Raw genomic sequence first — 14700 nt, 5'->3', positions numbered from 1 at the left:
AAAACTAAGGATTTTTGCTTTTTATATAAATAAAATAATTAAATATTTAATATTTGTACATTTATTCATTTTAATAACATTTGTGAAGTCCACATATTGGAAAAAATACATTAAATGTGCAAACATTGGCACATGTATTTTTATTAATTTCTTTTTTCATTTGTTCAATAAAAAAACAAACGTAATTTTGGTCTTTATATAAATAAAAGCATTAAATATTAAATATTTGAACATTGATTAATTTTAATTACATTTGTGAAGTCCACATATTGGAAAATATACATGAAATGTGGAAATATTGGCACGTTTTTATATTTATTTAATAATTCTTATTTATTCATTTTTTATTTGTTTAATTTATAAGAAAACGAAGGAATTTTACTCTTTGTATAAATAAAAGCACAGAATATATCAAAAGTAATTCTGTTTATAAAGTAACTTGTATAATTGTTTTGTTAATAAGATAAAATAAAGTAAAACAAAATAAAATCTGACACCTTCGATGCGCGTTCACGAGCGACGAGTCGCCATGCGTGCGCGCGCTCAGAAGTAGGAAATATGGCGGCGCTCATGTCACTGACTCAGGTAATGTTTTAAAAGTTTGTCCTCTGGTTTATTTCAGTCCTAAAACTCCGCACGGATCTGTTCTCGCGGTGTGAGGGCTGGTTTAGGGGTGGGGGCTCGGTTGTGGGCTCACTGTGAGGAGGTTTATATAGAGAGATAAGTGGCTAAGCTAATGTTGGTGTTTTGAGACTGAGCGCTGGGCTGCAACCCAGCCTCCTCAGACACAAACAGCGCTTAAACTACACGCTGGAGTCTGGTATTTTAGTCTCAGCGCTGTTAATAACAGTTTTATCCGCTGTTTCTGCGCTAAAAAGTCTGGTTTTGTAGTTTTAAAGTGATGTTAAGTCGCTATTAGCTTCATCATTTCAGCCACTCTGATCCCCAGGGCTCTGCTGACAGATGTGTGTTAGGTTAGGTAACCTACAACACAGACTGTCTCTATACTAGTGTCCACAGAGAGCTGTAAAACGAGCTTAAATTACACGTATCTAGGTAAAAGGATTGTGAATTGTTTTAAATAAATTGTTTTAAAATGTTCTCTTTCTACAGCATCTAACTTACCCTTCATCTAATATGATCTTTATCTTATACTGATGCTTTAAAAGTATATATATATATATATATATATATATATATATATATATATATATATATATATATATATATATATATATATATATATATATATATATTTCCTACATTGTAGATGATTACTGAAGTAATCCTGACTATGAAGGAACACATAAGGAATCATGTAGTAACTTAAAAGTGTTAAACAAACCAAAATACTCTGTAAAGCATCTTGGGAGCTGTTAACTTGCTGTTTTTGAGGCTGGTAACTCTAATAAACTCTTAATCTTCCTTTCCTGATGAGTGCCAGTTTCATCACAATGTTTTTTGATTGTCTTTGCATCTACACCTGAGGATAGTTCAAAATTATTTTTTTTAAGGTTTTTGTATTTTTTTTTTACTTTCATTTCTTAAATTATTTTATTTTTCCATTTACTTAGTTGAGTAGTTCTTGTCATAATCTGGATTAGAACATTACTCAAATAGAGCTATTCACTGTATACCTGTAACTCTATCTCTTCACAACTTTACAACTGATGCTCTCAAACACATTAAGAGGCAAGAAATTCAAGTAATAAACTCTTGACGAGTTCAGCACAGCTGTTAACTGAAAAGCAACCTCATAAAGCTGACTGAGACAATACAACCAAGATGTGCAAAACTGTCTCTGTCTAAGCAAGAGGTGCTACTTTGAAGAATCGAACATATAAAACAAAACAAAAAAAATTGTTTAACACTTTTTATGTTACAAATAATTCCATGTTTTTCTTCATAGTTTGGATGTATTTAGTATAATATCTTCAATGCAGAAAATAATTTAAAAAGATGTGTCCAAACTTATATATAGTGAAAAATCATGTATTTTATTTGAACAATGCAATGTATATTGCAAAACAACAAAGCTATTGCAATATTTTCTTCCCCAATATATTGCTGCTCAAACTAAAGCCCTGTGATGAAGTGGGACCCTGTTCAGGGGGTTTTCCTGCCCAGTGATTTCAGGTAGACTCTGGATCCCCACAATGTATGCATGGATAGTGTCTATTAGTTAAGGCAGGGATGGGCAGTGGGGGTCAGAGTCCAGCAGAGTTTGTTGATTTTCCTCCCATAATAGAGCTACTAAAACTGGCAATTAACAGGTAAATTAAACCAGATGTGTCTTTGCAGGAATTTAGCCCCCCAGGAAGTGCTTATCACTGGCTTAAAGACTAAAAAAGCATGTACTTAAAGCATGTACTACAACTTACTTCAGCCAGTTCTTCAAACAGTTCTAATTACTCTCATTGTAATCTTCTGAAATTGTTCAGTGTTTCTTTAAACACAGACAGTATCTGTGTGATTTGTCAAAAAAAAAAAAAAACGTATACTTTGTGTATCAGACCTGAAGGATCATCACTAGATGTTTTCCTTCTTCATTTTGTTAATCGTCTTCATTTTATGCTTTCACAGATATCAAGTGGCAACCCTGTGTATGAAAGTTTTTACAGACAGGTAAAATCACTTGTCTTGTTCCCATTTATCATTTTCTTTATTACAGTCAAGGTCATATACTGGTCTTATTGGTCTTAATGTTTGCCATGGTATCAATCTCCTCTTTGCTTGGTTAATTCAGGTGGATCCTGCAAACACAGGAAGGGTCGGAGCAGCTGAAGCAGCTCAGTTTCTGAAGAAGTCGGGTCTGTCGGACAGTACTCTGGGAAAAGTAAGCTCTGCCTCAGTACTAATGTTAATGTTTCTATGAATTGCGTATTAAATGCATGATGCTGTGAAATAATGAGTGTTGGTACAGTGCTGTCCTCAGTTTTGCACTGCTTTTCTGATGTATGAGTGGTGTAACAAGATTGCTATTGTTTATGTATTGATTAGGGGTGGGGAAATGTTCGATTGATTCAGACCTGCCAACTTGTACGCATGTAATAATAATGGTTTCACGCTTTTGACCATCTTGTATGATTTTATGTTTTAAAGTACAAGTCCTAGTCAGGACCCTAGTGGCTTCATTCTGGACCAACTGCAGCCTAGCCATTTCCCTCTGACTAAGACATGTAAATAGTGCATTACAATAATCAAGGTGTTGATAATAAAATAAGAATGGATAATTTTCTCTGTGTCCTAAAATGAATTTAGCTCTTTAGCTCTTTCTTAGATCTCTTAAATTTCTTGAATACATTCAGTAAGGCATCCATTACTGTTTTATCAGTTCATACAGAATAATGTTCCTGTGTCTCCTCAGATATGGGACTTATCAGACCCAGAAAGAAAGGGCTTCCTGGACAAGCGGGTAAGCTGGACACTATTAGATGATTTTTGATGATTTTTTCCTATTAGATGATTTTTGGTGCAAATACACTTAATATACAGTGCGTTTATTGTGCTGGTGTCTCTTTGCTGGGCTACTTTAAACTCTACTCTCCTCTTCTCCCTCTGCTTTATAGGGTTTCTTCATCGCCCTCAGGCTGGTGGCCTCAGCACAGAGTGGTAATGATGTCAGCCAGCACAGTTTGAGCCAGACTGTGTCAATACCTGCACCTAAATTTGTAAGTATCGTTCAAAGAGACAGTTCGTCCTAAGTCTACTGTAATCATGCATGCTTATCTCCTAGGACTATAAGCGTGTCAAGAGACTGATGCATAGATTTGCAGGGAAACCTGGCATTGCTTAACGTTCATACGTATAAAGTATGTCAGCAGTGATGTTTAAAGCATTAGAAACATTAACTCCCCTCCAAAAATATTGGAACACTGAGGAAAATTCATGTATTTGTGTTGTTAAATGAAAACATTGGAGTTTAAAATGAAAAGAAATTAGATGTATTTACGTATAAATCTGATACTCAGATCTAATTATTATGTTTTAGGCATTATTTTGTTATTAAAATTAGTAATATTTGTGATTTACTGGGATCTGCCGCTGTTTTACAGAGAGACACATCCAGTCCATCTCTAATATCGACAGCTTCTAGTGACTCTGGTTGGACAATAAAGGTGAGAATGTAACACCAGGCCAATACTCTGGTTTTGACTCCTTATTTTGTATCTTGCAGAAGTGTCTTCTGAAGTCTAACCTGAATTAGACTAATAATTTTTATTGAATGTACTGTACTCATACTGAACCATGACTCTTGTGTAGTGTTACACCTATAGCTTACAGTATTTTGACCAGATTTATTCATATTTGTTAGAAGCTGTAAATCCCCTGATTAGAGCTACAAAATGGTGAACAAAATTTACTTTCCACTACTTTTTGCATGATATATTGGCATTTAAAAAAAGGATTCAACAAGTTTTGTTGTTAGTAATAGACTCTATTATTTATTCATATTTACTCAAAGCAGATTATGTCTGCCCAGTATGTCATTATTTGATGGAAAAAAATGAGAGCAGTAGAGTTTTTCCATTTGCCTCAAGAGAGAAAAAAGTTGAGTAGCTTTTTTTATATAAATATGTTTATTGAGAATATACAATCTTCAATAAAAGTTGACAATTGGTAAACATTATCACAGTACATTAAGTTTTTGTTATTATTTTGAAATAAAAAAGGAAATAAAAAGAAAACCCACCCACCCCCAGCCCTGTCTATGTATACAATCTATACAGTTAAATTAAAGTTGACATTACATTTGACATAAATATAAAAGATGCAAATAAACCCTCACACTGAATGCAGGATTTTTTTCAGGAGTACAGTATGACAACAGTTCGTTAATCCAATATTATTGGCTTCTGTAGATTTCCAGTTTTTAGATGTACATTTTTTTGCCAAAAGTTGTAATAGTTAATAAACATTTCACAAGACATATAACGTCCTGCATTGTGAAACTATATATTGTGCAGCTCTAACCTGATCAAAATACCCACAGAAACTCATCTTCAGGTTGTAAAATTTGGTTAAAATGCTCCCAGCTCTCAGTAAAGTACTTGTTTTTTCTGAAGCATTTGTCAAACAGTATTTGTTTTTGTTGTGCATTTTTATTTGTAATCTGTGCCTCTTTCTCTTACATAAAACAGTGAAATTACAAGTTGAATTGCACCTCTTTTTCTTCCTCGTTTATCTCTACAACTAGTATGATGACAGAGCGAAATATGATGGCATATTTGAGAGCCTCCTGCCAGTCAGTGGCCTTCTTTCAGGAGATAAAGTGAAACCAGTCCTCATTAATTCTAACCTGCCCCTAGATCTCCTTGGGAGGGTAAGCTCTACACTGTTTATTACCATTTCCCATTATATCTTTATTAAAAATGAATGGTTATAGTATCAGATTTTCTTTTTTATAAGCTACAACTTTTTTGTTTAATGTTATTCTCACTGAACTTTTATATTCTATTGTTGCTGCTAATTTACAAACCAAATTTAATGTAATTAAATGTAATTTAGGTTATATTATTGGTTATCATTGTGTGTTTTGGAGGTGACAGCAGTGCATAAATCGAGTAGCCGCTCCCATCTCAGTCATTTATGCGATATTTCTTATCCTGTGCAGATGTATTTTTACTACAGGATGTCAAATTAAAATCTATTAAAAGTAAAAGTAAAATTTATCACTTCACCTCCCTGAATAGGGCCTAGGATTACTGAATAAGAACTAAAGGATAGAAGGTTAGGAAGTGAAATGCATAAAAAATGTGACCTGACTGGGTTTTTCTTAGGACTGAATTTAAAAGATATAACGATGCCTTATGTTTTTTTCTGTTAGATTTGGGATCTTAGTGACATTGATCGAGATGGCCACTTGGATAAAGAAGAATTTGCGGTGGTGAGTTGAACAGCTTTTTTATCCATGGTTCACCCGGTTTCAGTAGAGATGCACAAAAAAATCAACATTTGTGGCCGAAAATGAACAAAAAAAATATTTTTACAAATGTTTTTTCCCATATTTTAATAAAATCACTTTATTCTTTTGTTTGCTTTCCTCAGGCCATGCATCTGGTTTATCGAGCCAGAGAGAAAGAACCCATTCCCTCCATGCTTCCCTCCTCCCTCATCCCTCCATCTAAACGTAAGAAGATAGGAGGTGCTCTGCCTGGCTCTGTGCCTGTGCTGCCCTCCAGCCCCTTCCTCATGAAGGAAAGTCTTCGCTCCACTGTGCCCCTCTCCTCCAAGAGTCCTCTGACCACGGCCTCCGGTCTCTCACCATCCAACTCCTTCAAGAGCTCTAGCCCCAGTCCCAGCCCTAGCCCAGCACCACTGCAGGTACACTTTTGAGTATTTGAGTATTTTTATTTGCACAAAAAACAGTGCGGGTAAAGGCAAAAACCTAACATGGGCTTAAATAAAGCCTCTACCTTAAAAACATATATTTAAAAAAGTATTTTATGATGAACATAACATAAGAATATCACATTCCAACTATATAACACAAAAAAACTAAAATAGTGATCACAAAACATTAATTATATGATCTTTTAAACATCGTTTAAAATGTTTTCTTACATTACATAACATTTTTTTGCCAAATGGTTAAAATTCCACAGTTTTGTTCCCCTATATCTATATATATATATATATATATATATATATATATATATATATATATATATATATTGAAAATTGACCTCTACAAAAGAGAAATTTAGGAATAACGAAAATCTAAAGACTGGCATGTTTAATATTTATGAATCTCTGCATTTGTAATGAAGTAATTTTTGAATTGCTCTGTGATATTTTCATAATTAGAATACATTTTATAAATAAATCTACATATTTGAAATATATTAATATTGTAAATCGAGAGAATTTGAAGTTTTTGAAATAGAGGAGCAGATGGCGTGTATAAATTTGATCGTGTTGCAATACGAACAAATAGTTTCTGAAGAACCAGAATTTTATTAAGACTAGTAGAATATGAATATGTACTCCTATATATAAAAACTATATAACAATATGAACGATATGGATGAATAAGACTAAAGTAAAGAGTAAGAAGACATTTTGTGTTAACCAGATAACTAACCCTCCTTATTATACCTATTGAATTATTTATTTTCTACTAACCCAGTCTATTTGCTCTTTCCAACTCAAATTTCCATCAATATTCTGCTTTGTGGTAGCATTCTTTGTGAAAAGTGCTATATAACTGCATTTTAAATGAATTAATTACAACAGTAAACATGCAATATGTACACTGCAGGTTGATGATTACCTACAATAAATTCCAGGACTACATTGTAGGGGTGGGCGATATGGCTCTAAAATAATATCACGATATTTCATGGTATTTTCACGATAACGATACTTTTGGCGGTATGACCAAAACACTGAATTAGAAAAAAATATTTAGAATTTTATTATTGCATGCAATATGATATGGCTGAGATATTAAAAAAAAAAAGAAGAATTTGATCAGATTTGTAACAGAAGTCAATGATCCAGAATGTTTATTATAATAATAATGCACTCCATATATCTCCATATATCCAGGATTAAAGTAAAAAAAATATATATATATATATACTGGACATATATAATCTCTAGTAGATATATCATGGTAAATGAGAACACTGTGATTTTTTTTTTTTTTTTTTTGCTAAAAACGGCAAAAAAGTAGTATCCTGATGTGATAATTAGAAGTGAGTGATATGACACAATATTTCAGGGTCTAATATTGTTTACGATATTCAACATTTTTGGCGATATTGTCATGTACGATACGAAATGGCACACCCTTACTGCATGGTATAGACTAAAAAAATGCTATGTATTGTGGTTAAAATGCCTTTTTAAAAGTTAAAAAGTATTACATTTACTTTTTATGAACTTTATTATCTTTAAGTAACATGTTTTGGGTTAAATCACCTGGAGCTTTATACATGGGGCATCTGAGGTGTTTCTGAACTTCAGACTGTGAAGTATTAAAGGAGACATCCGGTGTGAAATGGACTTGACATTTGCAATGTTTGCAATGCCCAGTACATTGACAACCTTACTGTGTGCAGGCCAGAAACAGAAGCACATCAGTTTTAAAGCGTTTAATAATAAATAGCATTTGTTTGGCTGTACTTTAAACTTCGCCACTCAGGAAAGACAAACTTTCCCACCCAGTCAGATAACCGTGGCGGTGCCAAATACCAGCGGTTGAGTCATGATGAAGGCTTTTCCTGATGTGGCCAGACTCCTGTTGGAGTGAATAAGCTTTTGTGACTTTCTTGGTGACGTCACCAGCTCTGATTTTCCAGTTTGTGTGTTGACTTAGGCCAGGCTGATGTCACAGAGGGACACGGTGTTAAAACATTCGAATTTGCATAAAAAAAAACTTAACCAGTCACAATTATCTTTGTGTTTTTTCTGTGAGATTTTTGCCCAGATTTAGATTTCTATGGCCATTTTAAAGAATGAAGGTGGAGCCTCAGATTATGTCAGAAAGTGAAAAATGACAGAATTGGTGATAAATATGTATGTATATAAACATTAAGTGACAGTTTTCCAGACAGGGATTAAGCCTAGTCTAGACTATCCAACATTTTGAATGGAGATTGTCCATTGAAAGAAAACATTTTATCCATCTTTATTAGGCTTAATATGGGGAAAGTGGCCCTATATGACCAAATGTTTGTTAACATTCCTTTTTATGAATGCAATCAGTCTTGACTGTTATATGAGCTTAATACACATTAACAGCCCACAAATACAGCAACAAATATCAAAAGTACCATTTACAATAGACCACAAAAATCAATACTTAATTTTCCTACAAGTACAACCATTTAACAAAGATCACTTGTTTGTATGTCTACAGTACACCAGGGCGGCCTAATATTGTGAATTAGTTTCACATTGAAGGACGGCCTTTAAAGACATTGTGACACAATATCTGTCTCATTTACAGTTGCAGTTCTATGATAGTTAGCTAACTATTGAACTTAGCCAGCATGAGCTCCGTTTTACAACTAACCAATGCGTAGCCCCTTCATCACAGCGCTGAGAAGGGGTTAGACAGCCATGGCCCCGGCCCCGGCCCCGGAGTGAAAATCATGAATCTGATTGGTTAGATTGTCCCACGACTTTGCTAACAGACTCATTACTACACCCTTCAAAAAATCAGTAGAAGGGGTATGCAGACCCACAGGGGCAGAAGCCATTTTAAAAAGCTTTGATTGGTTAAAACTGCTGTCAGTCAGATATGCGTCCTATAGCAACTGAAAAACACAGACTAATGCTTTGAATTTTCTGTTGCTGTTTTTTTTATTTTGGTTAATTTATGAAATACATGCTAATAGTTACAATAACTATAAAATATATTGCCTAATTAAATATTATGTTATGATTTATATGCACCTATTGTCACCCCTTCTCTAAAGGGTTAGAAGGGCCTTACTGCAAACTGCTGTATATAGCCCAAGCCCCTAACTCACAAGGCTAAGCCTCCGTATTGATAGAATATATTTCTGAATGACTGAAAGTTCAGTTTCAGACCTCCATGCTCTTCTCTCTGCATTTCTGCCCAAACCAGTTTCTCCACATTCCACTCTTTGCCTTCCACCCCATTCCTTTTGTATTTACACTGACATTGTTGCTTTCTCTGTATTACAACACCTGAAGGCTCTGCCTTTTTCTGCCTTTTCTGTTATTCTGGAATTTGTTTATTAGCAATATATGATGATTATTGCTTTGAATAAATAAGATAAATTTGTGTTTCAGCTCCTGTTTGTTGAGAATAACCTGAATATTTACACTGATTCAGACTGTATGTGTATGTTTGTGTGTTTTGTGTATGTTTATATTGCAGCTTGCTGTCTCGACGAGCTGGGTGGTGCCTCAGGAGGACAGGGAGCAATACGAGGAAATCTTTGAGCTGGCTGACTCTGATTTTGATGGCATGGTGGGAGGAGGGGAGGTTAAGGACATTTTCATAAACTCAGGACTGCCACAGAGTGTGCTGGCTCACATCTGGTGAGAAACTGACAAATAAATTACATTTAATTCCCCGTTCAGCTCCTATAATTGGTGGCACAACACTCCACTACAAGCCAATTAAACAAATGGGCATTAAATAGCCATTGACATTTGAGAAAATGTAGCTAGTTAACACAGATGGATTTCCTTTCCAAAATGGCCCATTCAGTACAATAGGGACATGTAAACATCTATTGTGTTTTACATATATCTGTTCAAACTCCTGGTCACATTATAACAAGTGCAATTATACAGCTAGAGACCACTTAAAAATGTATCTCTCAGCTGGCATCATGTTCTCCTCCACCAGTCTTACACACTGCTTTTGGATAACTTTATGCCTTTACTCCTGGTGCAAAAATTCAAGCAGTTCAGCTTGGTTTGATGGCTTGTGATCATCCATCTTCCTCTTGATTATATTCCTTATATTTTCAATTTGGTAAAATCAAAGAAACTCATCTTTTTTTTCTAACAGAGCTGTATATTGTTTAGAGAGAACTCAAAGTACAAATTTTACTTTCTGAAGAGCCAACAGGGGGAGCCAAGAGGCAAGAAATACTAATTTTCCATACTGCTGTTTTAAGTACTGATTTACCAAAGCAGACCCTTGAAGATTCAGTACATTGATGTAAAAATACCTTTTTTGGTATTAATGTTGTTTGTCAGTATTGTAATACATTTTTGTTCAGAAAAGAAGGAGTAGAAATGCAATATTTACAGGTGCCTAAAAATGTGCAAATTTTTTTGTATATAAAATATAGTAGATTGAGATGCTTTAGCCCCATTTTTTTATTAAAACATACATTTTAAAACTTTTATGTTATCCAAAAGAGCAATTTCTTAATAATTGTACCAGAAGTGCCTTGGTTGACAACTGCTTTGTTCATCATCTTTTTCTCTGTCTTTCTGCCTCTGTCTAGGTCTCTGGCAGACACTAAATCTGTAGGCAAGCTAACAAAGGAGCAGTTCTGTCTGGCTATGCATCTGATCCAGGAGAAGGTGAAAGGGACTGATCCTCCTCAGAGTCTGACCCCCGAAATGATTCCCCCCTCAGAGAGGGGCTCTGCTGCTTCTGCTGCCTCTAGTGTGAGTACATCAACACAAAAATCTGAAGCAGGTAAAGAGCAGGAGGCAGAATTCAGCATAACCAAACAGCGTGGAGAGTGTAGAGAGATGCAGCCCGCATATGAGATGATGATCGGATGTAGCAAATGTAACAAAACTATCCTGACTAGTATGAAAATAATAGTAAATAATTAATGTATTTTCTCTTGTCTTCCCTTTTGCTCTTTTTAGACAATTTCATCAGACTTCTCATCCTCAGTGGGATTTGATTTGGCTGGACTGTCCAGTGTTTCCAGAGTAAGTGCTTAAAAAAAAGTGATGTGCTGTAAATACTCCAGAGACTGCATTTAAATGTCTACATATAAAAACTGTTCAGAAAGGGTTAGGGTAGTTGGTTACTTAGGGGTGGGGATTTCTAGACCCCTTACAATTTGGATTTGATTATGATTTAGAGCTATGTAATGCATAGGACTGCAGCAATCGATTATTTTAGTAATCGAGTACTCTACTGAAAAATTGATTTAATTAATCGAGAAATCGGATAAAACATATTTGCTTGCCTAAAAAGCAATTAAAAATACACAAGAGAAAATATAATAATGAACGACCAATTGGTTTAATTTTTAAATTCACATCATACATTTACACATTGCAAACACAAATATAAATAAAAAAACATAAAATGTACATACATACCCCAAGTAATAATTTAAATAATTAATCATTAATAATTAGGTTAAGTTATTTCAACTTAGGATTTCTTGTAAGTATTAAATATAGGACATTAATCAGTAATAAAGGCATAAACATTGGCTTTATGTTGTGCATCTAAGCTACTTAACGCTAAGCGTGCTAAGACATACCGCTAAGCTCACTGTTTCACATTAAAAGTCTGTGCTCTGGATTTTAAAATAAATGAAACGATTCAGAAAATTACTCTATCAATTTTTTTTATCAAGTAACTCAAATTACTCAAGTAATCGTCTCACCTCTAGCAATGCAATTATAAAACGAGCATCTTGATTCATCTATTTCTTCAATAGAGGATTTTTTTTTCCTCATTGCATGACTACGTGGTACTTTTGAAGCAGATGTCTCAAGTACCCCAGAAGTCGCGTGAGTCTACCACATATCTATATATATATATATATATATATATATATATATATATATATATATATATATATAATATATAATATATATATATATTCATTTACTGGGGGGTTGTTTGGGATGTCTGTTAAAGTAAAGTATCTGCAATGATCCATAATGAATTTGGCTCTTTATTTAGTGGGCTCTAACTCTATTTCCATTTATTAAAAATATATACATTTCAGTTAATCAGCTCCGCGTATAGAAGCACTCTAGTTGGATTCGTCTCGCGCTCGGTAGGATGTAACTGCATATCTGAGCTGTACACGCCGATAGCGCCAGTGCACATTGGGTAGAAACACTGACGTGAAACAGACTTGCTCTTAATCGAACTAGGCTGCTTTTAGTTTGAGCCGGTGGGTTTGTTTCTTATCTTGCGACTCTGTTACGTGCCCGGGCTCTAGACTTTTGCACTTCCGAGTTACGCACTTTTACATCCCCTCATCAGTTCTAGATAACAGCTACAAAATCGATTTTTCTCATTTGTGAATCGATTCAGAATCACCCATCAAGATGCATCTAATTGAAAATTTTCCATCCCTACAGTAACTTAACTATTTAAACTGCATTATCAGTTCTAGAATTTCCCCTCAGGGATTAATAAAGTATCTATCTATTTATCTATCTATCTCTCTTATCATGGTTAGAGATGTGACCTTTTAAATTGTTTCTGATCCTTGTATTTTTCTTTTTCCTATTTTGTTCCCTTTTTACTCTTTTTAGACAACTCCATCAGAATTTTCATCCTCAGTGGGATTTGATTTAGCTGGACTGTCTGTGTCCAGCATGTCCAGAGTAAGTGACTTTTAACTGTGTTGTTCAACTGTGGTAAATACTGCCATCGTGTTTGCAGTGTTTACAGAAATACACTGCAAAATAGTTTTTAAACATATTGATTTATATAGCTTAAAGTCTATATGCTGTCTAATAATTGTTTAGAGTATGAATGAGTACATTTATAGACAACATTCATGTTTTTTTTATTATTATACTTACTTACAATATTCCTGCTGTTCTCATTCTCTAGGATATCAGTAGCAAAGTGACTCCAGTGGAGCTGACGGGAGTTAAAGAGCTGGACGACATCAGTCAGGAGATCTCTCTGTTGCAGAGGTAAAACATATGTTGTGCTATAATGAAAGATGTAATGAAGTGTTCTTTTTCATTTTTTTGCAGCACTAAACAAAGCTTTGTTCCAGATTTCTCCTGGACAGCCAACAGCCAGCATGTGATTTTGTTTAATTCAGTTTAGTCACTGTATTGCCACATATAACATCATTAGACACTGATTTTCCAAACTATACACAGTGCTGTACTTCTATATGGAGAGCTTTAGAAGTGGTTAAGTGAACACAGTGATGTACAACCACATATACACACAGTTTTTGTATGAATGTTAGTTGTATTGTTTTACTCAGTAAATATAACAGTTATTGACCAGATAAGGAGCTTTTTGCATTTGTAATTTTCCCCAGTTTTTTATTTATTTATTTATCTTTTATATTATGTTAAATGGCCTACCTGTGTTCAATACAAGGAGGTGTGCAATGAGTAGGTCATAAAGAAATATATTTGGTTGTTTATATTGGTACTGTTTTTTTTTTTATATTCCTTTTGTAAACATACTAAAATAGTGTTTTTATTCGTTGTCTTGTGCAGTTAGACCACTTTTGTTAGACTAATCATGATGTGGCATGTGTTTGGGTTTTAAATTATTTAAATGATAGCACTTATTATCAAAATTCAAAATCTAAATTTAAGCTTGCTTAATCCACTGGGACTCCCAAGCCCCCAAAATAAGTTTCAGTTTTTTTTTTCCTCTCAGAAAATATAATCCATGCCAAAGCTTAAGAGTTTACGGCTTGTTTCAAAGGCTTTTATCATTCTTACATTATTAGGGATGAACCAAAATGAACCTTTTGCCCAAATGCAGATGGTTGGTTTCAATGGTTAATAGATACAGACATCAGTACAAATATTTACAATGTAAAAATATTTATTGAATACTATTGGACAGCAGACAAACCACTAAAGCACAATCTGAATGAACTATGACTCAATTCAATTGGTGATTTGAGTTCATAATCAAAAATATAATTGTTCTGTAATATTTTTTTTTTATTATTTATGAATGATACAACTATTTATATGGGGCGCCAAGTGATCCAGCGGTCTAAAGCTCTGCCACTATGATCGGGAGATTGGTTGGTTCGAATCCCATTCGAGTCATGCAGCTTGCCATCAGCCGTCGAAGCCCTGATAGAGCACAGTTGGCCTTGTTCTCTCTGGGTGGGTACAGTAGATGGCGCTCTTTCTCCTGATCACTCAAAAGGGTGATGTGGATCAGCACAAGGCGTCTGTGAGCTGATGTATCGGAACCGAGTCGCTGCCCTTTCTTCCAAGTGCGCTGTAATGCTACTTAACAATGCTGCATCAGTAGCAGTTCAAAAAGAGGAGCAG

The 14700-nt window shown here is 34.5% G+C and overlaps 1 protein-coding gene across 4 annotated transcripts in view; it reads left to right on the top strand.

Annotated features, from left to right (window-relative positions):
* The first annotated feature begins 527 nt into the window (after window positions 1-527).
* eps15l1b (epidermal growth factor receptor pathway substrate 15-like 1b) overlaps window positions 528-14700 on the top strand; it is a 54029-nt gene continuing 39856 nt past the window's right edge. For all 4 annotated transcript variants that reach the window (XR_007438893.1, XM_022678820.2, XM_022678817.2 and 1 more), the window contains exons 1-14: window positions 528-585; window positions 2584-2625; window positions 2747-2836; window positions 3368-3415; window positions 3570-3671; window positions 4056-4118; window positions 5198-5323; window positions 5828-5887; window positions 6049-6324; window positions 9857-10020; window positions 10944-11109; window positions 11320-11385; window positions 12964-13035; window positions 13268-13353. Coding sequence is in view for 3 of the 4 variants with exons in the window: in XM_022678820.2 (XP_022534541.2) it covers window positions 559-585; window positions 2584-2625; window positions 2747-2836; window positions 3368-3415; window positions 3570-3671; window positions 4056-4118; window positions 5198-5323; window positions 5828-5887; window positions 6049-6324; window positions 9857-10020; window positions 10944-11109; window positions 11320-11385; window positions 12964-13035; window positions 13268-13353 (1388 nt within the window). In the remaining variant the exon portion in view is untranslated. The remainder of the gene's footprint in view (window positions 586-2583; window positions 2626-2746; window positions 2837-3367; window positions 3416-3569; window positions 3672-4055; window positions 4119-5197; window positions 5324-5827; window positions 5888-6048; window positions 6325-9856; window positions 10021-10943; window positions 11110-11319; window positions 11386-12963; window positions 13036-13267; window positions 13354-14700) is intronic.

The sequence above is a fragment of the Astyanax mexicanus genome, chromosome 4 (genome assembly GCF_023375975.1).
Source record: "Astyanax mexicanus isolate ESR-SI-001 chromosome 4, AstMex3_surface, whole genome shotgun sequence".
NCBI lineage: Eukaryota > Metazoa > Chordata > Actinopteri > Characiformes > Acestrorhamphidae > Astyanax > Astyanax mexicanus.
Note: the sequence above shows the minus strand (reverse complement) of the source record. Positions and strands in the feature narration are given on the sequence as shown.